General features: G+C 32.7%; 1 protein-coding gene across 1 annotated transcript in view; it reads right to left on the reverse strand.

Moving 5' to 3' along the window:
- The window catches only part of LOC126879074 (cytochrome P450 9e2-like), a 53,571-nt gene that overhangs the window by 24,820 nt on the left and 870 nt on the right, over positions 1–27,881 (reverse strand). Inside the window, exons 2-3 of the mRNA XM_050641987.1 lie at positions 20,203–20,578; positions 16,141–16,472 (exon numbers count right to left, since the gene is read on the reverse strand). Coding sequence (XP_050497944.1) covers positions 16,141–16,472; positions 20,203–20,566 — 696 coding nt within the window. The 5' untranslated portion in view covers positions 20,567–20,578. The remainder of the gene's footprint in view (positions 1–16,140; positions 16,473–20,202; positions 20,579–27,881) is intronic.

Consider the following 27,881-nt stretch of genomic DNA (forward strand, 5'->3'; position numbering starts at 1 on the left):
TTTATTTCTAATTTTATTTTCTCTATTTCCTCAGTCCATATATCAATTAATCGCTGCATCTTTCTCGGGTTGTCTGCTAGGAGAACGACGTCGTCAGCATACAGTAATCCTTCTATCATAACTGGTGTTAGGTGCGTGTAGCCTATTATTGTTTTTAAGTGGTTTGTTCTTCTTTTTACATTTTTAAATAATTTGTCCATAATTATGACGAATAGGAGTGGGCTTAGGCTATCTCCCTGTTTTATCCCCTTGTTCATCCTAAATTCTAGTGATCTGCTACCTCCCATTTGCACTTTTCCCACCACTCTGCTGTACGTACTTTTAATTATCTTTAATAGTTTCCTCGGTATTCCCAGCTCCTCTACAGTATTCCACAATACTTCCCGGTCTACTGAGTCGAACGCTGCTTTAAGGTCTATGAAGGTCATATATATGTTTGTTCCCTGATCATTATTTTTTTCTATTATATTTCGTAATATGCTTATGTTGTCAACTGTTTGCCTTTTGGCTCTGAATGCTGTTTGTTCGTCTTCCAGTTTTCCTTCTACCTCTGTTCTTAATCTTCTTTCTATTATTCTCGTATAGAGCTTGAACACTACTGATGAGAGGCATATATCTCTATAGTTTCCACAGGTGGATTCTTCTCCTTTCTTGTGAATTGGGATCAGTAAGTTTTCTTCCCACTCTCTCGGCATTTTGTTTGTTCTCCATGCTTCTCTCATTATTTCCAGCAACCACTTCTTTCCTTCTTTCCCTATCCATTTTATCATTTCGGGATCAATTTTATCTGCTCCGCTCGCTTTTCCTATTTTTATTCTACTTATCGCTTCTTCCATTTCTTCTGTACTTATTTCTTCCATTTGGTTTTCATATGCTGCTGTCTGTTCTATGGTTCCCTCTATCTCTATTTCTTCACTTTCCTCGCCCATATATTTCTCTTCATAATACTCTCTCCACACCTCTAGTATCTCTGTTGTATTTGTCTTTAGTTTGTTGTGTTTGTCTTTTACTCCTCTGAGTTCTTTTCTTTTCTTTCCTCTTAGACTCCTTACTTTATTCCAGAAGCATCTGTTGTTATCTCTATAATTTTGGTTTAGTGATTCACCGAACTTCTTCCAACTCTCTTTTTTTTCTTTTCTTACTAGTTCTTTCACTATGTTTCTGTGTTTTTGGTATTCTTTTTTATCTTGTTCCTCTCTTGTACTATTGTATTTTTTCCATGCCTTTTTCTTTTTCCTCACTTCTTCCTGTATATCTGCATTCCACCATTCCGTTTTTTTGTTTAATTTTCTGACTGTTAGATTTCCGCATATCTCTTGGGCCTTCTTCATTATTACTTCTTTAAATTTTTTCCATTTTTCCTCCATATCCATTTCTATTTTCTTTCTCTCCTGCATTTTGAACTCCTTATCAGTTTCTTCTTGATATCTCATTTTCTTTTGTTCATCTTTTAGCTTTTTTATTGCTATTCTGCTGTATTCTATCTGTTCTTGTTGTACCGGTTTTCGCCATGTCATCTCTGCCATTACCAGTCTGTGATGAGTTCCGATCTCTGCTCTCTGTTCTGTCCAGACTTGTTTTATATTTTGTTTCATTTCTTGCGTGTAGACTACGTAATCTATTATACTTTTTGCATCTCTACCTTCTGCTACAAATGTATACTTATCTTGTAGCACTTGCTGTGTAAATGAGTTTCCTATTAATAGGTCGTTTGTCTGGCAGAATCTGATCATTTTAATTCCGTTTCTGTTTAGTATCTCTTCACCATGTCTTCCCATGCAACCAAGTCCTTTGTTTTCATCTTTCCCTATCCTTGCGTTCCAATCACCCATTATTACTATTCTTTCACATTTTTCTCTTATCTCATCTAGGGTATTCTGTAGTTCATTGTAGAAAGCTTCCATTTTTTCTTCTTCTGTTCCTTCTGTTGGTGCATATATTTGCACTATGTACCATTCCTCTTCCATTTCTATTTTTATGTACATTATTCTCGACGATATCGGTTTGAAATCTGATATTATTTTTTCTATTGTCTCTGTGACTACTATGCCTACTCCTTCTTTTGCTCTAAGTTCTTTGTCTACCCCGGAGTAATACATCGTGTAATTTTCTGATATATTTTCTTTTCCTCTTCCACATTTCTTTGTTTCGCTTATACCTATTATTTGCATTTTAAATTCTTCCATTTCTTGCACTAATTCGCATTCCTTTCCTCTAAGTGATGTTAAATTCCATGTACCAATTTTCAAGTTGTTATTTTCGTTTATTCTGGTCTTTGCGTCTTGTCCTTGTTTCATTTCCATGTCAATCGTGCTAGCTGTTTTTTCAATGTCCTTTTTCTTTTGTCCATGTTCTTGTTGATTTTCCTTTCCTTCTATATGTTTTTCTTTATCCAAATTCCATTCCGTTGTCTTTGCGTTGTCGTCATCATCTTTACTATCCCTCGTTTGTTGTTTCCTTAGTTTTTTGGAACAGATTTCTCTATTTTTTCGTTTACTCTATTCCATCTCCACTCCTCCCCATTTATTGTAACTTTATTGTAGCCTATTTTTACTTCTTTTCCCTTTTCTGTTTCGTCTTTAGCTAGTTCTCGGAGCTGTTTTTGTATTTTCCTCTCTTGTTTCGTCATGTCGTTGTTTAGGAAGATTTTTCGATTTCTTATGTTTTTTAATTTATATTTGTTTTCCATGACTGTTTGCTTGTCTTCACAATTATATAGTTGGATGAGATAGTGGGATTCTCCTATTTTTATTACATTTCTGATGTTTATTTCTAGCTGTAGATTGGTTTGTAAAAAGTTCTCCATGGCTATTTTGAGGTCTGTTTGATTTTTTGTATCAATATTAAGGCCGATTACAACAATATTATTTTTCCTTTTTTCTTTTTCTATCCATTCCATATTCTGTTTTATTTGTGTTAATTCTGCTTTTATATCTTCATTTTCTTTTCTGAGTTCCTCGTTCTCTTCTTTTAACTTTTTCATTTCCATTGCATATGATTTTTGGTCTTCTCTTATTAATTTCATCTCATCTTTTATTTCTGCTTTCATCTCTTTCATCAAATATAGTATTTTCTCGAGTTTTTCATCGCTTGTTTTGGTGGGTGTTTGATGCGTTTTCTTACTGTTTTGAAATATCTCGAAGTTTTCAGCCGGTCTTTTCTTGTTCTGATCATCTGGATAGTCGTCTGAGCTCATGGTTTTCTCGAGAAATCCCTTGCAGATCTTGGGCAATATTGGGCGTCTCAGGGAAAACTAGCCGAGAAGCTACTCAGTCCACCCCCCGACCAGTCGCCTAAGCTACCCTTCTATATACCCGTCTCTACTCCCTTCGTTTAGCAAATTTTATTATCTTTCGTGAAAAATATTTGTTTTTATTTCGGTTAAAATTTTCTGATGCCGCCTCTGTCTTCTACAATTAAATTTAAATTTTCAACTATCAAGAGCTCTGTTATCTGTTTCTTGTTCCTTATCACTTAATTTAGGTAATTAGCAAAAAAGTTTATGGACAATGATAGCCAAGCTTTGTCTAGTTTTGAATTTTAGTAATTTATATTAATATTGGCATGCAAAAAACTTACAGTTTTTGATGCCTTTTCGTCCACTGATGCACTGCACTTATGTTTGCACTATTAAAATATTTCCAAGTTTTAAATTTTTAATTTTATTATTAAAACCTATCTTTTGTCATGAGCTGCTATCACACCGTGTTTGTTAGCTTCTTGCCAGGACCGGACCGAAGCATTCATTTTCAAGATATTTAAAATGCGCATTTTAGTTATTTTTTAAAATTATAATATAATAAAAACTTTCTGAGAAACGTTAATTTATTTATAACTATTTTTTTTAACATTTAAAGATTATGCAAAAAAATAAAAAAAATATATTTTGTCGACAAAATGTTAAATAGACATCTCATCTTTATAAGATTTCAAAGTTTTATCAGTGTATCATAATTATTTTGGTTATTATTGCGACCGTAAATTATTAATTAACAATTTAATTGTTGCTAAAATATTCGTTTAATTTTCACCAGCTTCTGGAACTATAATCTAAACCAAGAAGGGTTTTAAGTCACCAAATTATTTAATTATTGGTAGATAATTACTTATCTAAAACTTTATTTGAAAATTAAAGATTTTGTTGGGAAAACCCGCATTTTCCGAGGAAAATTTTCGTCGGAGCAGATCGGGAAAAACACGTCTCTATGCAGAATTTAATCACGGTGAATTTTTATTTGAGTGTTTTTGTTGTAAAGTTAAAATTTTCGGAGTTATCGAGCAATAATTGAAAAAAACACGATTTTCGGGCGCCATTTTGTTTATAAAAAAAGTAGCACACTATCTGAGAATTTTGCATACCTATATTATTAATATATAGGATCTTATAATTCGATTCCAGCAATAAAATTGCTGGTAAATAACTTTTCCCAAAAATGGCCTATTCTCCGATAATCAGCCCAGACTAAAAGCAAAATAGTTTAGTGCATTTTAAAGATTACGTCTTAAGCTATAAAAAACACCTATAAAATTGTAATATCTGTTGAGTAATACCCTCTTAAAGTGCTAGTAATTCTGTAAAACTACGAAGTTTTCAAAAATTACATTTTTTGGGACGTCGTATCATTTGAATTAAATTTTTGAGATTTTTTTGAATAAAACACCATTTAGTACAGTGTCACAGAATGTCACATATTAATATGCCTACATATTAAATTTTATTTTTCTATGCCGATTTTTATTATTAAAAATATTTGCTCTGTTAAGATACTTACGATATTTATGAATATTCATTTATAGATTGATACCTTGAAACTATCGTATGTTTATCTTAAGCGAAAAGCTTCAACTAAAATTTACACAGACAAGGTCTGACAAAGTATCGTATGTTACATAATTTAATAAAAGAATGTTATATTATAGTTTTTTTTAAATTAATATTTTTATGTACTAATTTATCATAGTTTCAAAATTATATTAACCAAAAAGTCGGTAGAAGAAAAAGTTGTTTCCTGTAAAATGTGAGTTTTGTCGGTTACGATGTTTTGTCAAAAACCCATCGATATGATAGAGCCCGAAACACCTGCTCCAATGAAAATGCATTTCAGGAAGACAAAACCCGCTAACAAAGGTTTTGACTGAAAATGACTACCTGTTGTCATTCATAAACAAGGAGTTTCGCAAGAAATAAGAAAAGAAACAACAAAACACCACAAGCATTCCAGAGATACTCACAAGAAGGGACTCAAAGATAGATGACAGCAATACGATATACAAAAAACTTATCAGAAAAATTGAAACGGATAGTAAACAAGTAGAAGATCACAACAACTTTCAAAACAACCAATACTCTGACATCTATCCTGTCCAAAACTAAACCCAACAACACACAAGAAAGATCCAATAAAAAATAATGCAAATAATTTGAATGCAATAATTTCTATGTAGGAGAAACTGTAACACCACGACGTGTCAGGGTAAACGAGAATAAAACCTACATCCAGGGCAGCTTTATCCATTAGGCAATATAGGCAGTTGTCTAGGGCGGCACATTATGAGAGGGCGGTGAGAATACTGTACAAAAAATATTTGTATATAAAAATTATGGATCTTAAAGAGTATGAAGCTCTTTCTAATTACCTTACCGCAAGGAAGCCCAAAAATTTTGCCCAAATAAAACATATAAAGAAATAAGAAAGAGGAATAATTTGACGAGGGGGCCGATGATGAACTAAACTTTTCAGCTAGTGATGAGATGAAAATCCACACATTCTATATTATAATCGACACTCTGATAAGACACCTGAATAGACGTCTGGAATCTTATCGACTTATTTATCAACGTTTTCGTGTTATTAACAGATTTGCCAAAATTAATCAATGAAGAAATTATTAAAGAAGCTGAAAGTCTGATACAATGTAAAGACGGCCAAGATACATCATTCATACATGAATTCATTCACTTAAAGGGCCATTTGGATATCAAAATAAAATCACCAATTGATATAAGAAGAGTTAGAGTCACTGAATGTGGATATGAGCTACTACCTCCGATTTCGTTGAACCTCCATCGATTTGCATGAAAATTGGTGAGTGGTTAGAGGATATCTCAAGGAACAAAGGTGAGATGGTGTCAACTTGCGCTTTTACCCGGGGGGTGGATGCCACCCCTTAACGGGGGTGAAAATTATTTTATTAAAAATATCCCCAAAATTTGACAGAGGGACAAATTCTAAACAAAATTTGCTACATAAAGTTATTAAAATAAATCAAAACTTTTTGAGTTATTAAAGATCAAAGATTTTAATTTTTCGTGAGAAAAATGCATGTTTTTAACCGATTTTTCATAAATAATTCAAAAAATATAAGATCTTACCAAAAAGTTATTATTACCAAAATTGAAGCTAATAAAAAATGAAATAAACTCCTTACTGGAAAAACATTTTAATGTTAACTAAAAGTGAGTTATTATAGGTAATTCGGTGAGTACCCAAATCTAAGTACATATTCAAGCTTAAATAACGGGAATATGATGCATTTTATAACATAACCTTATTAAACATTTGGTAAAGTATAGTCTGTTCGCTAAACTCAGACGCAACTTTCTAGATATTTTAGTCGGTAATTTTGCCAATTTTAGTAAAATTGGCAAAAAATATTTACTAAATAGTTAATAATCAATAAATAGTTAGTAATTTTGCCAATTTTTGCAAAATTGGCAAAAAACAAAAAAATATCGACTAAAATATCTAGCCAGTTGCGTCTGAGTTTAGCGAACCGACTATACTTAGAAATATGTATCTAAACTGCGCGTCATAGAAAACGGGCACCCTAAAAAATGGGTCATTTTTTATGTCGAGTATCTCCTTAACCTGTTGTCCGATTTAAGTGATTTTTTGAATGTTATAGCCTTATTCTTTGTCAATATCCCTGTAATAATATTTTTGCTAAACAGGTAAATTTTCATTGTAAACCGGGTGTACGAATCAAACTGTGCTTTTTTTCTCAAAGTTCGCAACACCCTGTGGAATATCCTAGCATTTATAAAATACTGAAATTAAAACCCAACTATAGCCTGAGGTTTTCTAAACATTCTGTTTTTTTATTCATTCGCTTATGTTGGATAATACAAAAGTTATGTACTTTAACAACTAGTCACGTTCTTCATCAGTATAGGTTGTTTGTAAATAAGTGCGACAAACTTTAAGGGGCAATTCTGCATGAAAAAATAATGACCGTTTGCTTTATAAACTTATATCCGCAAATGCCTCGTTTACAAGATACGGGATGTTGAATTTTTTTTCCAAACTGACGATTTATTTTATTGCCCTAAAACCGGTTGAGATATACAAATGGAATTTGGTAGGTTCTAAGAGATAGTTATTGCGATTTTTTTGACTTGCAATCAAGAATTTTATATTCACAATTGGCGTGCATACGGGTAATATGACCGATCATATACGGGTAATATGACCGATCATATTACCCGTATGCACGCCAATGGTGAATATAAAATTCTTAATTGTATGTCAAAAAATGTGCAACAACTACATCTTCAAACCCACCAAATTTTATTTGCATATCTCAACCAGTTTTAAAGCAATAAATAAATCGTTAGTTTGTAAGAAAAAATTCAACATCCCGTATCTCGCAAACGAAGCATTTGCGGACATACGATTATAAACCAAACTGTCATTATTTTTTAATGCAGAATTACCCCTTAAAGTTTGTCGCACTTGTTTAGAAACACCCTGTACTGAAAAAGAACATGGCTAATTGTTAAAGTATCTAACTTTTGTATTATTCAACATAAGCGAATGAATCAAAAAACAGAATGTTGAGAAAACCTGAGGCTATAGTTGCGTTTTAATTTCAGTATTTTATAAATGCTAGGATATTCCACAGGGTGTTGCGAACTTTGAGACAGAAACACAGTTTGATTCTTGCACCCGGTATACAATGAAAATTTACCTGTTTAGCAAAAATATTATTACAGGGATATTAACAAAGAATAAGGCTATAACATATTCAAAAATCACTTAAATCGGACAGCAGGTTACGGAGATACGCGACATCAAAAATGACCCATTTTTTAGGGTGCCCGTTTTCTATGACGCGCAGTGTATAAAATGAGCCTCCCAACAAGTTGATAGCATTAAAATTTATGCACTAAATATTTTTCAAAATCTATCTTTTAAAAATTTTTCCAAAAAAGTTATTGTTTTTTTTAATAACTCCGTTAATTTTTACGATATCAGGATTGCCTAACAACCATTTAAAAGTTAATTTTAATGACTATTAAATCACGTTGAATTTAATCTTTCAAACGCCTTACTTTTTTAAAAATAAAAGGTTGAATGGTACCGGTTACATGGTTCTCGTAGCAAAATTTAATCTTTAAATGTTTCTATCTCGGTTATTATTTACCCTACAGAAATAGTAAAAAGGTAAAATAATTGATACAGAAAAAACTAAAATTTGGTTATACATTTATCACTTTTTACGTATATTGAGTATTTTTGGAGTTATTATCAAATGAAAATGAAAATTACGAATATTTTAAAAATTTCTGATTTTTTAAAATTTTTTTTTTTTTAAATATGAATTCTAAACCGGTCAAAATTGTCGAAATCATTAGGTATATTTTATAGGTATATTGTACAAAATACATCATTTTCTCGTTATTTAAGCTTGAATATTTAGATTTGCGTACTCATCGAAAAAAATATACATTCAATTACCCATAACTCATTTTGAGTTAACATTAGTTTAGTAATAATAACTTTTTTGTAAAAACTTATAGTTTTGAGTTATACGTGAAAAACAGCTTTAGAACATGCATTTTTTACGAAAAAATAAAATATTTGATCTTTAATAACTCAAAAAGTATTGATTTATATTAATAACTTTATATAACAAATTTTGCTTAGAATTTGTCTCTCTATCGATTTATGGTATTATTTAAAAAATAATAATTTTCACCCCTGAGAAGTGGTGGCGTCCACCACCACGCTAAAAGCGCAAGTTGGCATCATGTCACCTTTGTTCCTTGAGCTATCCTCTAACCACTCACCAATTTTCATGAAAATCGATGGAAGTTCAACGAAATCGGAGGTGAAAACCTTCAGTGAGTGCACTAAGATGATTGAAAGATATTTTCCCTAATTTTGACATTGCTTTGCACATTTATTTAGGCATCCCAGTTGCCAACGTGTCCTCTGAAAGGTCATTTTCGAAAATGTCAAGAATTAAAAATAATATTCCATCAAGTATGACTCAAGAACGTGTTAACAATTTGTCGATTTTGTTAAGAAAAAAAATTTTTTTGTTGAAAAATCTTTTTTTGAAAAGAATTATTTGATCGAACTGGAGTGACGTATTTTTCTGTTATAGGTATATTAACACCGTAGTTTAAATCTATTTTTAGTGTATTCTTATTTAAATAAAAATTTATGCAATTTTTTTTCGCAAAAATGGTAGGTACATGTTTGAAGGGCGGCTACTAGAGAAGTGCCTAGGGCGTCAATTGACCTAAACGCGGCCCTGCCTACATCAAGAACACAGACTTAGAGAAATCCCAGATATGTAAACATATCAACGATCACAGAGTAGGGGAATAGGGGGCTTGTTGTAACAGGGGTAAGTAGTAACACGGCTTTTTCATACGTTATTTAACCGTTTTTAACTAATTTAGCTGACTCAATCTTATTCTCTTATCTCCCTGCAAATGACACCGTCTAGCCAGTCATCCTTCGAAAGTTGCAAATAGTAGTTTTGTGCACGTGCTTCATTTGGATGAGGTAATTTAAAATTTGACTCTCATAAAGTTTTGGTTATCGCTATTATTTTAAACGGAAATGAAACTTTGGGTGTTCATTTCTTTTCTAAATTTAGTTATACCTACTTTGATGTTGCTTAACGATTTTACGATTAGTAAGATATTTTTACAGTTATTTTAATAAATATACAAAAGTGTGCTACGGGGCATATTGTAACAAAACGTTGGGGCTTGTTGTAACATGTTACAAATTGCGCTGAATCTTACTAAATTTATGATCTACAATATAAAAACGTATTATTTAGTTCAGTAATAGTCCAGAATGAGACAAGATAAACGAAAATCAGAAAAGGCAACTCAATCAAAGACAGAAAGTGAAGTCTACTAGTTCGGTTCAGCGGAAATTTTAGATAATCAATGTAGCATAAAGCAAGCAAGTAAAACAGCACGGACTGTGTCATGTATCTTGCTACCGATATAGAAAAAAAGAAAAACATTAAGAGTCTATAAGTGGGCTGTACTAAACCAGGGATAGATTTTACAGCCAAAGAAGAAAGTAAAATAGCTTCGTATATTCTGAAGTGCACCGAAATATATTTTGGACTAATTCCCATGAAGATGCGAAAACTGCCTTACCAATTTGCTGTGAAACTCAGTGCTAAGCAACTTTTTTCTTCTTGATATCAAAATTATACGGTTGGTCCAGATTGGGTCCAAAATTTTGTGCGTAGAAATCTACATCTATATTTAAGAACACCGGAAGCCACGTTATTAAGTCGAGCAACATCTTTCAACAGGACCAACGTTGGTATTTTCTTCAAAATATTCCAAAAAATTCGAATTTTCGTAAGGTTACAACCTGCCCCAATAGATGTTACAACTAGCCCCAAGCGCGGGTTAAGTTGTAACAATGAAATTTTTTTGGTAAAATGCTAGTTGATTAAAAAATACCAGTCTTTTTAACTTTTCTTCAGTTCAATTTTATTCAGAAAGCGTTAAACTAACGTTTAGTGTTTAATTAGTGATAATCGGGAAAATAGCTGTCAAGATATATTTGATTTTATGAAAATTGTTACAACTAGCCCCCTGCTCCCCTACAATGGAAAGATGCATCAAGAATCATGACAGAAACAGACATGAAAAAGAGAAAAGTCAAAGAAGCAACCCTCATCCTACTTAACGAAGAAAAATTTGTAGCAAACCCATCAGCAGATTGCAGCAGGCTTTGGTTGCCAATACTATAAGAAGAAGTCAACAACAAAAATATACCAACAATAGCGGAATAAAAGAAGTCGAAGAATATCACAAATCATCGACAATCTCATACACAAAACATATATGCAACACACAATACAAGAATACACACCCACATACACAGTTTAAAAAACTTAAATTTACACAATCACATCTATGATACAGATTACACAAACAAATTAACACAAAATAACACAAAGAATCACACAGCTCAGGATTTGATATCTCTAGGGTAATAACATCACCTTCAAACAATTTTTTCAGCCATACACTTGCTGTGGACTATAAAATCTAGGGCAAGTATGACCATTTTTTAAAAGACCTACATAACCTAATAAAATCCAGTTATATAATCTTTCCAGAAATTTTAGGATAATCTTTTTTTTAGAACGATTTAGGGAGTGGAAATCGAAGCGTCAAACATTAGTTGATTAAAAATGTAATTTTCATTACAGCAATATGTGTGGCTCAATCCCATATAAACATAATACTTAAGCCAATATTTATTTAATAGCATAATACGGTATGGTGCAAATGTTTGGAATAAATTCGATATTTCGTAAACCGGCGACTTTACGGAAAATCCCGAAACAATTCGATTGATCATATGATAGCTCATTTGAAAGGGTATTCAATTATGTATTTAGTAATATAAATATTAACATTATTGTTTATACACAGTGTCAAAAAAAAACACTTTTTTTAAATTAAACTAATTGACAAAAAAGAAGAATGTATGTAATTTATTTAATCCAAAATACATTTTACTGCTGTCAGAAAACAGAAAAAAATTTAAATAATGGTTCAAACTTCCAAGAGGCAGGTGGTTGGCGGGAGCTGGTTTGAACATTGAATTTAAGCGAAAAACAATACTTATTTGTCAAATAAACATTTTTTCTGTTTTCTGACTATAGTAAAATGTATTTTGAATTAAATAAATTAGGTACATACGTTCTTCTTTTTTGTCAATTATTAATATAATTTAAAAATTTTTTTGGACACTATTATAAACAATTATGTTAATATTTATACTAATCAATACAGAATTGAATATCCTTTCAAATGAGCTATAACACCACCCCTAGTCTCATTTAAAAAAATCATCGATTACGTCATCACGTCCATATGGATGACGTCACTCGTATAAAATATAATATGCCAAAATATCTTAACTTAAAAATAAAAATCGACCTGTTTCGGGACTTTCCCTTGAAATCGCCGGTTTACGAAATATCGAATTTATCTCAGACATTTGCACCATAGCGTACAACTTTTTGAAATACCAAAAAATATATTCGAGAAAAGGAGAAGAATATGCCTCTTAGGAAACTGATAGACGATAAGCAAAATTGTTATGGACTGGATTAATAGAAAGGTTCAGAAATCTTCATTAAGAACGTCCTTTTGGCAAAATGAATGTTTCATAAAAAGATAACGATCTCACTTGGTCAACGGATCCGACATCTATATCAAGAAATAAAGAAGAATATTAACCAATATTTTACCTTATTGCTCTACCAGAACACTATCACCTCAAGGGCCACATGAACGACATTGGGCTGACTGGGGATTGCAATCCAGCAGCATTTTCAATCCAGCTGGATTTTTGCAAGATTGGCCTGAATCCAGCTGGATCCAGCGCGGATCCAGCAAAATGTGGAATCAAAATAAAAACACGATTTCAATGTTTTTTGTCTGTATTCTAAATTTCTAAACAACTGAAACATGAATTATTTAGTTTTTTAGAAGTGAGACCTTAAAAACATAGGCCTAACCTACTGCGCACAGAACTGCACATATAGCTGGTTGCGGAGAAAGCCTTTTAGGCCTCTATACTGGTCGATTTTAAGATCATTAAAGTCATAGACCATGGACAAATGATCGCCTTTCACTCCTTCGGTCTCATAAATGGCCATTTCCTTTTCCAAAATCTTTTCGTAATCTTTTTGAGAATCAGTTTTTTTGGTTATAAAAGTTTTCTCTTTCTCATTTCAATTCAATGTTAAGTTCTTGTTCCAGTAAAATTCACGGGCTCCGGATTAGTTGGCCCATTTTCTTCCACTATGTCCTCTTGTACTGGTTTTACAATCACTTGTTTATTTATACGACTCAACAAATTTTTCATCTCTTTGCATTGCATTTTTTTTCGGCATGAGGAAATAACCAGGATTGTTTAGTCCTTCGCCATACTTTTTTGGATTTTTTAAGTCCACTAATGTACCTGTAATTTCAGAGAGGGACCGTTCCGCGATTCTGTTGCGTAGTGCTTCAGATATATCGGCTAGAGTCCTGGCTATTTAGTTTGTCTAAAGCAAATTTCATGGTTGTGTCGGCCGTTATCGAAGTCAACTCTCATCTGCAAAGAGCTTTTATAGCCAGTTTCACCGGTTAAAAAGTGGCGATCAACTCATTGACTATTGACCATTCGCCAGCAGAGAATTTATCTCATAATCAATGCCTATCAACGCTTTATCGATGCAAACTTTTAGGCTGTAGAAGCTTTTCAACATACTGAGCTACTGCTAGCGTCATAGAATGGCAAGTTGCCGACTCACGGCTTTGAATAAAGAGGCTAATGAAGACATTAAGTAACTTATTTCGAATTTGACATGTTTGCGGATCCACGCTGCTGGATCCAGCACGGTTTGCTGGCTCCAGCATGTAAAAAAAAGCGCTGGATCCAACTGGATTGCTGGATGCTGGATCCAGCAATTGCAATCTCTAGGGCTGACAAAGTTGCGAATTGCAGATTCTGTCAGGCTGATGATGACGGAAGACGTTCTGTGCAACTGCGCAGCGGTGGATAGGATAAGGTTCAGTACATTTGACCATTATCAGTGTCAGGGCCGCCGCTAAAGTGTTGGCCGCCCGTGTGCAACTTCATATTTGCCGCCCCCTTTTAATACTTTAGTCGTTTCAACATTAGTGGTGTTGATTATAGTTACTTTCGAGTATTCGTTACAAACCGTTACTTTTGTATAAGTAATCATTTACAGTATTCGTTACTTTAATTACTATGATTACTTTTGTATTTGAGTACCAGTAATCATATCGAGAATCGTATTTTTCAGTAGGTAGGTTTGTATAGGTATTCCGATATAACAACGACCTTCACCAATCTGTTTAAGGGATAAAAATTATTTGATTACTATGATTATTTTTGTTACTTTTGCATTTAAGTGCCGGTAATCATATCTAGAATCGCATTTCTCAGTAGGTAGGTATTTTGTATATGTATTCCGATATAATAACGGCCGTCACGAAGCACGAACTAATCAGAGTAATCAAAGTAATCAAAGTAGATATAATAGTCGTTACTCACTCTGATGCGATTGGTACGAAGTAACGAAGTAATCAGAGTAATCAAAGTAGATACAATAGTAGTTACTCGCTCTAATACGATTGGTATGAAGTAATGAAGTAATCAGAGTAATCAAAGTAATCAAAATAGATGCAATAGTCGTTACTAGCTCTGACACGATTGGTACGAAGTAACGAAGTAGAGTAATCAAACTAACGATTTGCCTCTCTGTATAGTAATCGTTACTTTCGGTATTCGTACGTAACGAGTACTTTGTAACGAATAGTTACTTTTTCAACATCACTATTCAACATAGGTACTAGTGTTTAAAGAAATGTGCAGGAGATACATCGTAATCGTAACGGGTATATGAAAAATAATTGCTCTGATCTCAACGTTACTTTTAGACCTGGATCCCGCGTACCAAAAAAAAAGTTGATTAATAGCAAGCTGAAAATTTGTTAATAGCTTAACGGTGTCTAGTCGGACAAACTTTGTTGTATGGGAATACTGGAACAGGGGAAGTTTTAATTGTGGAACCGGTTAAAAATTTGAAACGTCGGACTACAAAAACGTTCCATGTATTTTGTCGGACATAACTTCCAATTGATTTGTTACCATTTCATTAAACTCTCATGCAAAAATCGAACTGGTGTCTATGACCAACTGGGCATTTTAATGAGTGAAACACGAAGAACATGTCAAATGACAGGAATCATGTTGGTTAGTAATAGCAGTCTGATTTTAGCATGAGAGTTTAATAAAAGGGTTACAAATCAATTGGCTGTTCTGTCCGACAAAATAAATGGGACGTTTTCGTAATCTGAAGTTCTAAATTTTTAAACTGTTCCACAATTAAAACTTCCTCTGTTCCAGTGTTCCCGTACGCACGGCTAGACACCGTTAAGCTATTAACAAATTTTCAACTTGCTATTAATCGACTGTTTTTGGCACGCGGGTTCCAGGCCTATTTGAAATACAGTAGTGTGCAAAAGAAACGGGCACACTACTATACATCTATTACAAACAAAATCGTTTATCAAAAGCGTGTCTAAAATCATCAAATTCTCAACTTAGACTGAACTATAATCCATCTATAACCATACAAGCATAAAGGAACAATATTATAACAGAGCAACCATCGAGTAATAAAAAAGATTTTTTAAACCATCGAGTAATAAAAAAAACTTTTTTATTACTCAATGAGAGCAACTTCACAAGCACTTATCTAAATTCTCGGAAAGTATCCTATTGTCGTGTCGTACTCTCTTAACAAATAATAAATGTTCAGAATTTGAAAAATTCGTATATGGACCACGTAGATAAAAATATCCTTAGTCCGAAACCGCCAGCCACTTTGAATTAAAAAGCATTCGCGGAACAACTTTATGACTACAGTTGCAAAAGGGCAGTTCATATAATAAATAACATTTTCTGGCATTTTTGTTTAGATTGTTTGAAATATTAGAGTTTATAGAAATCTCTGAATCGTTACTATTTGTTTTTTGAATTTATTTTCGTTTAAAAAAAATTATCATCAGTGGACTGATTTTGGCCGCCCCTCTAACCGGCCGGCCGTGTGCGATGCACACTTTGCACACATGGTAGCGGCGGCCCTGATCAGTGTACTTCGTAGGAGTGTCACCTAAGGCCATAATAAACTTTGTTAAAAGGCCGGCTGGGAGGACAACTTTAACCTAGTGATGAGCCTCAATAGACCACGTGTGGATGGGTGGTTAAGCGCCCACTCATATTGAACCCATAGACATTGAACCTAATTTAACTTAACCTAACCTAACCCCATTCTTACCTTCGCGAGATTTGGTAGAAATAGGTTAAAGAGAAATCTAAAAAACACTCTCACGCTACCAAATGAAGTTAAATTCGTTCCGTTGATGAAGAATTCGTTGTTTGGCTTGGCGAGCGAGTCAACTTCAAATCCCAAGATCGTGGAAGCTATCACATCGTTACTATACCGCCTAGATACTTCTTTCATTTCCACTGGAATCACATCTTTGTTTTGACTGAGGTAAAAGTTGGCGAACCTCTCAGCGATAGCTTTCATTAAGACAAACATTCCTTTCATCTTGCTGCTGGTGAACGAGAGACTAAGAGTGGATCTCATCTTTTTCCATTTACTACCTACAAAAAATACAGTTAACATAAAATACTTGTTGTTGTGTTGTTATAGAGCGAATAAAGAAGAACGTTAAAGTAAGAAAAAAAGAACCATCTCTTAGTTTTTAAAAGGATACAAAGAATGAAATATTTGATTTATTTATGTTTTTTTATCTTTCTCCTGGGATTACTGTTCACATTCCCGGTAAATACCAAAAAATTAACTCGAATACCAAAACAATTCGATTGTATCGATTGAGTAATTAGTAGTCATTTTAACAAAGAAACTTTCGATGATTCGTACATAATTATAAAACAGCACTGCAGGCCGCAGGGGCCAAGGCTTGAAATTTTTCAACTGTCTTTCTCCACTTTACTCTGTCCAGAGCAGCTGTCTTCCAGTTTACAACGCCTGCTCTTTGTAGATTCTCTTTGGATGCTTCCAGGTTGTAAAAGAATCGGGTACTTAAATATCAGTCTTCCTTACTCTGAGGTTGTATTTAGTTCAAAGTAACGGGAGTCTTTTCAATCTTTATTACACAAGTATAAATTTAATTATACATACAATTTTTCCTTCGATTTTTGGTTCAGTAAGTTGGAATATCTGTCTGGAATTAATACACCAATATTTATATTTCTTTTTTGGTCTTGAACAAGCGCTAAAATTATAATTTATCGAGAGAGTAATTTTTTAATGGTTTTTGTGAAGTTAATTTTGAGAATTGTCTGATTGTTTTTTCAATAATATTAACATAGTAACGTGTAAAGTTGCGTGTTTTAATAACGTGGCGTTAATTTGTAACGAGTAACGAGTAATGTAACAGAGAAAGAAAATATCTGTTGGAAGTATTCCAACACAGGTACTTTTTCCACGGTCGACTCCTCCTTCTTCTTCCCTCACCTCTTAACAATATATTCTTTGCCCATCGGTCCCATGACATCTTTAACACTAAGAGGACTTACAGGCAGAAAAAGCAAACTAAGACTAAAAACAAGGTTAAGATTGATAAACAGCATTATACTACCGGTATTAACATACGCATCTCTCGCATGGGGACAAGCATGTAACACCCATAAAAAGAAGATTCAAGCGGTCCACAACAGCAGCTTGAGAGAAGCCGCCAGAGTCCCAAGATACGTAGCAGAAAGATTCCTGTTCAGAGAACTCCAACAGGTGAGAGTCACCGAAATCATGACAGACAAGGCAAGGGTCAAATTCGCGGAACTGATAGTAGTTAGTTCGTAGCTCAAAACAAGTGCCGAAGATAGCGTTACACACGAAGATCCAACACCACGATCACCTTCAAGGTAAGACAATTATAGAAAATTATAGAAGGGCACAGGCCCCCAAAAAAATATATATAAAAAATAAAAAGGCGTAAGCCCCCAAAAAAATATAAAAAACCATAAAAAACACATAAAAACTCGAGCAACAAGTCATTGGGCGGAGCCCAATAGGGCTCAGCACGATGACTTGGGGCCCAAGCAAGCAATTTTTAGTACCGCGGTTAAGTAAGTAAGACGATAAAGGCATAGAGAGCATCACGCTGAGCCTAAGATTTTTGCATTCGATTAGGGTACCACATGGAATCTTATTACCCAGGATTCCATTGTGAAGAGCATTTGGCTACGATAGTTGTGCCCTCATCGCGCATCAGCGTGCTATGGGGGGGGGGGGGAAGGGATGGCCTGGGGCATTGGAGCGAGGTGGGGTGATCCCTGTTTACACTCGGGTCAAAACACCTCGCCCCAATGAATTGTTACACCCGAATGTACTCTTTCGAGAGGGTGGACATTCCCACAGGTCGGGTTAAATCAAATTGCTTGCTTGCTTGCCATAACACCTTTTCCACATTTCCCAGCCAGCGAAATCTTCTAGTTTTAACTATATGGCTGATTACTGGTTTCCCAAACAGTTCTTGAACTTCCGCATTCGTCCGTCTTCTTCATTCATTCTCTCCCACTTTCACACCACCGAAATTCTTCCTCAGCACATTCCGTTCCCGTATTCCAATGCATTTTCTTCTCTCTTATTCAGAACCCAACACTCACTACTATACAGTACTGTAGGTTGTATCACCGTACTATATAACCGCAATTTTGCTGCTCTTGAAATAAGACTACTTAAAAGTTTGCCCTATGCTCCAGCTGCTCGTTTTCCCTTCGTAATAATTTTCTCAATTTCTGGAAATTCATCTCCCTTCTCTGTTCCAATCACCCCTAGGTAATCAAATTCTTTCTCTTTCTCGAAAAAATATTCTTTTCCATCGTTATCTATTCTAATTTTCAAAACCGGTTCTTCATTTAGTGTATCTACCATTTCCATAAATTTTGTTTTGTGTTCGTTAATTGTCGGACCGTACTGCTTAGCTTTTTCCAAAAAGGTTAAATACTCTTACCTTTTCTCTTTTTGTTCTTGTTATCAATACTATGTCGTCTGCATATTATGCAATAGGTCTTAGTCCATGTGGTGAGACCGTTCCCTTCTGGAAAAATTTCTGATTCGGTTTCTTTGTGGATTCCTATTCAAAAATGTCCCCTTTAAACAAACCTGAAGGGTGCCGGGCAGATTTTTTTTGCAGAAATTGTGTAAACAATTTTTTTAAACAAATACAAAAGATCACCTTTTTTTAATCTGGAACATATATTTTTAATTTTGTGGATCATTCTAAACAAGAAAGGTACCTTTTAAATTTTCTCAAAAATTTTTCGAGGCCTAAAAACTCATATTTAAATTAGTATTTTTGAGGTTGGCAGATACTTATATTGAAGTATAAACATTCAGCTTCAAGATTCTGAAGAGTGATTGCGTCTAACCTTAATTTAAACCGTTGTTTTTTAATTGTTAAATATGCGTGTTTATCCGATTTTTTTTGGCGATGCAGCGCGCTCTATTTCAAAAATCTCCAATTTTCCTCCGAAAGATATTTTTTCTAGATTCTTTGGGATATTCTAAATAAAATAAGTTTCTTGACATTTTTCTCAAAAGTTAACAGTTTTAATGTTATAAGCGATTTAAATCCCGAAAATGCGTTTTTTTGGCATTTTTCGGATTTTAAATCGCTTATAACTTTAAAACTATTAATTTTTAATAGAAATTTCAAGAAACTTATTTTATTTATAATATCCCAAAGAATCTAGAAAAAATATTTTTTGGAGGAAAATAGGAGATTTTTTGAAATAGAGCGTGCCGCACCGGCAAAAAAAATCGGATAAACACGCATATTTAACAATTAAAAAACAACGGTATAAATTAAGGTTAGACGCGATCACTCTTCAGAATCTTGAAGCTCAATGTTTAATCTTCAATTTAAGTATCTGGCAACCTCAAGAATACTAATCAAAATATGATTTTTTTAAGCATCGAAAATGTGTATTTTTGCATTTTCCAGAAATTAAATCGCCTATAACTCGAAAATTATAAATTTTTAAGAAAAATTACAAGATACCTTTCTTGTTTAGAATGACCCAAAAAACATAAAAATATATGTTATAGGGCAAAAAAGGTGAGCTTTTGTATTTGTTTAAAAAATTGTTTAAACAATTTCTGCCCAAAAATTCGGCCGGCACCCTTCAGATTTGTTTAAAGGGGATATTTTTGAATAGGAACCCAAAAAGAAACCGAATCAGAAATTTTTTTAGACGGGAGCAGTCTCACCCCATGTACTAGGACCTACTATCAATTCGTACATAATTAGTCAAAAAAAAATGTTCAGCACTACCCAAAATAAAAGAAATAAAAGTAAGTGCTCACCTGTTAAAGCAAACAGATTCTTCGCCCACAGCGGATCCACATCCTCCCTAGCAAAAACACGATGTTCGATAAAATAATCAAAGTCCTTTACCACCATTTGTTTGATCAAATCGACATCTTTGATTAACAGAATAGGAACATTGAGTTCATAGAAGCCGTGAAATCTGGTTCCAGGGAAGCGCCTGTAAAGGCCGATTAAATTTTCTGCAAACGTCTTGCGATATAACAGACCAAACCAAGAATAGAGAAATGCTTCGAACAAATCTTTCTGTGGAACACCTCGTTCTTTCCAGACGTAAAGTGGTTTTATAAGGTAGTAGTAGGTTAGAGTTGCTAAGAGTACTGTTAGAAGAATCCAAAACATATTGATTTTTTTCTAAAAGAAAAATATAAACATCATTCAAATAATATTCTGGTAGATGAAATATGTAGATTAAATTGTCTATTATTAATTATATAAGAAAAAGTTTACAATTCTACGTTTCCTCCATTTTACAAAAATTGGGGTTGAACCCCCTTCTCGGGGGTGAAAAAATATAAATCCAAAATAAAGTCCGGAATTGGATAAAATGACTAATTCTAAGCAACTTTTTTTCTATTGAGTTTTTTCGCTATTTCAATACTTATCGAGTTATTTGCGAGTGAATTGGTTCATTTTTAACAAAAAAAAAACATATTTTTGGTCGGTTTTTCGCAGATTCCTCAAAAAGTATGTATTATATCGAAAAAAATATTCTTAGGAAAAATATAGCTTTTAAAAAAGCGAAAAAATGGTGTATACATAAAGTCCGTAAAGCCAGTACAAGTAAAGTTGTAGCTAATGAAACGTATGTTCTTATTCGTCAAATTCCAAATCGAATATTTCAATGTGAAATTCCTAACCAGAAAACGGAGCACTTTTCGGGAAAAACTCATTATAACTTTTTTAAAGTGTTTAAAAAAGGTTTATTTTTATTAAAAACAAAACTTTTAAAATTAAAAGTAAGTGAGGTACGTTCAAAATATTTTTTATTTTTTGTTAAAAAAAAAATCGCGAAAATCACCCCCTAATTAGCGTCCCAAATAAAAATAGTCGTTACCGCTTCACACTTTACTATACTAAGTATACTTATCGTAATATGTATTATTTAGATGATCTATAAGTTTCGCCGGTTCAACGTGCTTAATTTTGAAAAAGGCCATAGTTAAAATAGCTTGAACGAGTCCCTAATCACGAGTGTATGCAAATTTTGAACAGCCAATTGTATGCAAATTTTGAACATAACCAATTTTTGTATAACAGGAAAACAAAAAATCCAAAATATTCAGAAAAGCAAAACGTACATTTTTTACTCTTTGAGATTTTTGGTATTACTAATAATTTTTAAGCTATTTAAAAAAAATGGAATTTTTTCAAAAGTAAAAACAATTATTTTCAAACCAAATTTTTTCAAACTGTGAACTTTGAACCAATGAAACTTATATATCCTATAAACAATACACAAGTACAGTCTTTGAGCATAAATCACTTACTTTTAACCTAGAAGTTTTTTTAAAACAAAAATAAACCTTTTTTAACAGTTTAAAAAAGTTTAAATGAGTTTTCCCCGAAAAGTGCTCCGTTTTTTTTGGTTATTCCATGTTGAAATATTCGATTTGGATTTGACGAATAAGATCCTACTTTTCATTAGCTACAACTCTGCTTCTGCTGGGTCTACAGACTTCATGCATACACCATTTTTTTCACTTTTTTATAAGCTATTTTTTGCTAAAAATATTTTTTTCGATAAAATGCTTACTTTTCGAGTTATTTGCGAAAACGGTCCACAAACATTTTTTTTTTTTGGTAAAAATGAACATATTTATTCGCAAATAACTCGAAAAGTATTGACTTGTCATGCTTAGAATAATTAGTCATATAATTGTAAACTTTTTCTTATACACTGTCCGTAAAGTATGGAACAAATTATTTTTTAGCTAAACAGAGCATTTTAAGGAATAATCCTGAAACACGTCGATTTTTGATTTGAATTTACCGTATTTTAAAATAATATTCTAATATACAGGGTGAATTACTTTCGAGTAATGACGTCACCGTCATTTTTTTTAAATGGAACACCCCCATTTTGTCTCAATTTTCGGATTACTCTAGCTGAGCTGATTCCAAAAATGTATCACATGTTGATTCAAATTGGTACAGAATGGACAAAAATACAATAGTTTTGTCTGTGTTCATAAAGTAACGCGTTAGTTAAATTAACAATATTATCAAAAATAATTATTGTCTAGAGTCTAGCGGACAGAATATGATGAAATACATGACTTTATAAATGTTCGAACTGCAGCCCTTGCTGTATTTGACATTAACCCAAACGTTGTACAAATTCTTGTTGAACCTTGTTTATTGTGTCTTGAGAAATATTGTTTATTGCTGTCCGAATTCTCTGTTTTAATTCTTGAATATTTGCTGGTTTCGTTTGATACACAACATTCTTCAGATGGCCCCACATAAAGTAATCCAAAGGATTGAAATCTGGTGACCTCGCTGGCCATTCAATAGGTCCACGTCTACCAATCCACCTGTTCGGAAAAATTTCATCTAGGTACATACCTTCTAACATCTGCAGCATAATGTGGAGGTGCACCATCCTGTTGAAACCATAAATTTTCATTAAAACCTCCAGGATTACGTCTGATGGGAAAAATATTACGTAAAGTAAGTTACGAGATACCCCCTTAAAAACTCAAGGTGCGTTGTCCCGTTTAAATTACCTTCGATAAAGTAGGGTCCGATGATTCGGTTTCTTACAGTTCCAGCCCATACATTTACCTTTTGCGAGTATTGGGTATGATGCTCACGCATCCAGTGGGGGTTTTCTTTTGCTCAGTATCTACAATTCTGACGGTTAACCTCGCCATTTAACGTGAAAGTGGCCTCATCAGAAAAAATAATGTTTTGTACCAAGAGAGGGTCTCGGTGGCAGTTATCCATCATTGCTTCGCAAAATGAATTCTTCTATCGGGATCATCTTCGTTTAATTCCTGCACAAGATTGATTTTATAAGGATGCAATTTTTCAAGCTTTAATAGTTTGTGTACCGTTGTTTTGCTAAAACCGATATCGCGACTAACTTTACGCACAAAAGTGTGCGCATCTTGTTCAAAACTAAGTAAATCATCTAATGCTGTATCAGAATTTGCAGAGGGACGACCTGAGTTCCGTGCATTTTCAACCTTACCAGTTTCTCGAAATTTCTTTTCAATCTTACTGACTGTTGAACGCGTTATAGGTCTTTCTGGATATTTATCATTAAACAAATTGCACATCGTAAGTATTTCAATTCTTTGCTTTACACTTAACTCCATTTCTACTTCAAATTAAGTCTAAGCAATAATTAAAACATTCACAAATACCAAAAATATTGTAGTACTCAACTGTCACTGAACATCAATAAATTACTAACAAATAATGACATTTAACAAAAACATAGCCTACTATGTTTCTTTTGAATAGATAAGAAATAATTTCTTTCATATTCTGTCCGCTAGACAATAAGTATTTTTGATATTGTTAATTGAACTAACGCGTTACTTTATGAGCACACACAAAACTATTGTATTTTTGTCCACCCTGTACCAATTTGAATCAACATGTGATACATTTTTGGAATCAGCTCAGCTAGAGTAATCCGAAAATTGAGACAAAATGGGGTCCAGCAAACAGACTTGAGCCCAATTACGTGATAATTACGTTAAATTTACGGCAAATTTCAACGAATACGTAACTCGGTGATTTATGACGGGAAAAAAACGTATTTCAGTGCCAAATAATTCACCTATATATTAGTGCTTTCTTTATACATGTTTGACATTAAAATAATATAAAATCATAATGACGAATATAGTACACGTTTTTTCTAATATTTGTGAATTTTGGTTACATCGCAAAGGTACGTTTATTTCACGTAATAATCACGAAACAGAAATAACTTCCTTTGGTTAAATTTTGCGAAATATTTTGGAAACAGAATTTTACAACGGTGTTGGTTAAATACGTATCGCTTGAATTTTACTCATTGTATTTTATGGACGTCGAAAAATTAGATGTATTTCACGTAAAAGTAATGTAAATAATACCAATATTTAAACAAAAAGTTTATGATTTCGCTTTTAAGATCATTTAGCATAACTATTTCAATCCAACCTTGATTTGAAGCTATTTTTTTCTTTAAAAATAGCACAGGAGCTAAAATGATGTTGAGTCTTATTTTCAAATTGCGCGCGGTGATGAAGTACTACCAAGCCTTTCTCCTCCTTTAAATACCATCCCGTGACTAACATAGTTGGTTCGAAAACTAAATTAATCGATTTATCGAATAATAGATACGTTTCGATAGGATTATTTTTTTATATTATTCTGGTATTGAAATAGATTTTTAGTAAGACCAATAATTAGTTAATAGTAGAAGAAATTTAAAAACAAAAAGAAAATTCGTAATACTAATTTAAAGTAAGTAGAATAGTTTAACTGTAATTTAAAAATAATCGATTTTTATAATCGATGATCATTACCTCTAATATCAGCTTCTCTGGCTTCTCACATTTCTCACAACAAAAAGTGAAACGTGAAGAGCTTTATTTCCCTCGTTTTATTTTAGGCGGGTTTATTTGGGTTTATTTATAGTAATGTCTTTCGTATTAACGTTTACCTCACTGCTCGAGGGTTGAAGTGCCATGACGCAATTAGAAAAAACAAGAAAGTGTCGAAGTGTCCTCCTCGAAATAAAAAGTGACCTGTGTTGTATTTTGTGTTGGCAAATTTTTTAATGTGTCTTTAGGTCGGTACCATTTTTGGTTCATTATCTTGTATAATAATTATACAGGACAAATATGTTTTAAAGTCTCTAAATTCTACTAAATAAATACATTGTTAATACTCTATATGCTTGTTTTATTTATATCATAATATGAGGATAATAATTACGTGATTCATAAGTTAATTAAGGTCGAATTATTTACGTGATCCGAGGACGTATCTTTCACGTGAATACTAATATATACATTCCCTAAAAGATACGTTAATCAACATGTACAGTGGAACCCCGATAAGTCGGCCCCCGATAACCCGGAAATCCGGCTAACCCAGACTTATTTTCATCAGATAAACATTTTGATTTTCAATATTTTGTATTTTTCAATTTAATTGTGGCTTATTTCCCATCAAAATAGTTAATTATCAGACAAACCTTTCAACAATAAAAATGTATGTAATATAATATTTGAGAGATAATGTGTATGTGGGTAATTTGAACTATACGATATTAAAAATGACTCATAGCACACGCCGCAGAAACAACAGCCACCTGTCTGTAGTATCTATTCCTTTTTATTTCAAAAAGTCAGCATTGTTTAGGAAAGACTATTTAAAAAATTCTTTTAAAGACAATGGTCTTTAGTTTTCACTGCTAATAATAACATTACATCGTTGTAACTGTATTGTGTGTCTTGTATTGTTCGCTTCCATTTGCTTACGTTTGTGTTTGGTGTTTTTTTAGTAATTTTAATGAGTAGGTACTGTGCATATTTATAAATATATTTCATGTTATTTCAATTCTAACGGAGTTTATCTGTAAGTATACCGTATTTTATTAATTTTTACCATATTCTCCGGCTATCTCGGATTTTCGATAACCCGGATCGGTCGCGGTCCCGATTAATCCGAGTTATCGAGGTTCCACTGTATTTGCAACGTGAATTTCCCGAAAGATTTTATAGCTATTTAAGGTAAATAACACGTCTATTGAAGACGAGTTATTCACGTAATTTAAAGACGTATTTTCGATGTGACATTCCAACCAAATTTTCACGTGAAATTCACATAAGCAATTTACGTATATTGGTGACAAATGTACCCAAAATTCACGTAATTAACACGTCGGTCTGTTTGCTGGAGGATGTTCCATTTAAAAAGAATAACGGTGACGTCATTACTCGAAAGTAATTCACCCTGTATATTAGAATATTATTTTAAAATACGGTAAATTAAAATCAAAAATCGACGTGTTTCAGGATTATTTCTTAAAATGCTCTGTTTAGCTAAAAAAGAATTTGTTCCATATATAAATTATATATAAAATATAACTTAGTCTGCAGTCTATTGGGTGGATTGAGTAGCTCAATCCACCCAAGAGGTTACTAGTTCCAAGCTCGGTTAAAGGAGAAGGTTTTCGTAAAATTTACATCTGCTAAATCTTGAGTTAAATTAAAATTTAAATGAAAATGGAGAAATTAATGATAAATATGATGTGCTAAAAACTGAGAAATATAATTTAGCAAGCAGTAATCAACACAAGCAGTAATTCCTCAATCCCATTGAAGTCAGAAGTCCGAAGACAGACAGAAATGAAGTACGAATCAATTAAAGCCTGCATTCATCAATCGGCAAAAGAAGCTCTGGAAATAGAGAGGTATATCAAAGTGACAATCCAGAAAGTTGACCAGAAGAAATGAAATTATTTAACTAATTTATCAAATTAAATTTTACAAATTGGAAATGAAAGAAGAACAATACAGCTATCTTATAGTTACTTATAATTATAACAGAAAGAAATAAAATATATGGGTATAAGGACGGCTTGGGCGGAAAATGAAAAGTTAAAGTGGACTTTAAATTTTAAGTTGGTTCCTTTATCAATGGAATTGTAATAGTTAAAGGAAGCTTTAAATTTAAAGTCCACTTTAACTTTATTAGAAACCGAGCGTTACATGAATTATGTTTTAAAATTATTTAAAAATGTGTAACGAATACAATTTTACCTCCTAAAAGACTTTCAAATTTGCACAACTTACCTTTCAAATATCTTACTAAACGACGTTTTATTAAAAAAAAGCTCAACAATTTAATTCAAATGATACAACGTCTCAAAAAATGTAATTTTTGAAAACATCGTTGCTTTACAGAATTACTACCATTTTAAGAGGGTATTACTCAAGTTTGAAGAGATATATTACAATTTTATCGGCGATTCTTTAAAACTTAAGATGTTTTGTTTAAAATGCACTAAATTATTTTACTGTAGAAATGAAATAAACAACTTCTATTTGAGAAAATTAAGAAAGATAAAGAAATGTAATACAAAAATCGAAAATTGTCTGTTAAAAAAATGTTTATAGAAAGTCATCAAAACTTTATTCTGTACAATTTACCTAAAATACATTTAATAATAAATGTTTAAACAATTTTTTTTGAGCTCTTATACAGTATGTCTGCGTAAATTAAAACCCTTTGAAAACTTCTTTGTTATCAACTGTACGAAAAAAGTTATTCTTCATAAAATGCTCTACGTCGTATAGAATCTAAGATGCAACCATCAGATATCATGTTGTGTTATTAATTTTATACGAGGTATGTAAAAAAATATAAATTTCGCTCGAGTAAAGCACCTTTATATTTCACAATATCGAAAATTATTATTAAAAAAGTTGTTTGTAATCAAAATCTATGTTTAAATATTCAATTACATCCTTTTAGTTGAAATATTCTGAAATATAAAGGTGCATAACTCATAAGCGAAATTCATATTTTTTGACATACCTATCTCGTATAAAGTTAAAAAAAATTAAATTAGAGGGTTGTATCTTAGATTTTAGACCAGGTAGACCATTTTATGAGGAATAACTGTTTTTTCGTAAAATTGATA

This window comes from Diabrotica virgifera, chromosome 1, assembly GCF_917563875.1.
Source record: "Diabrotica virgifera virgifera chromosome 1, PGI_DIABVI_V3a".
NCBI classification, from domain to species: Eukaryota; Metazoa; Arthropoda; class Insecta; order Coleoptera; family Chrysomelidae; genus Diabrotica; species Diabrotica virgifera.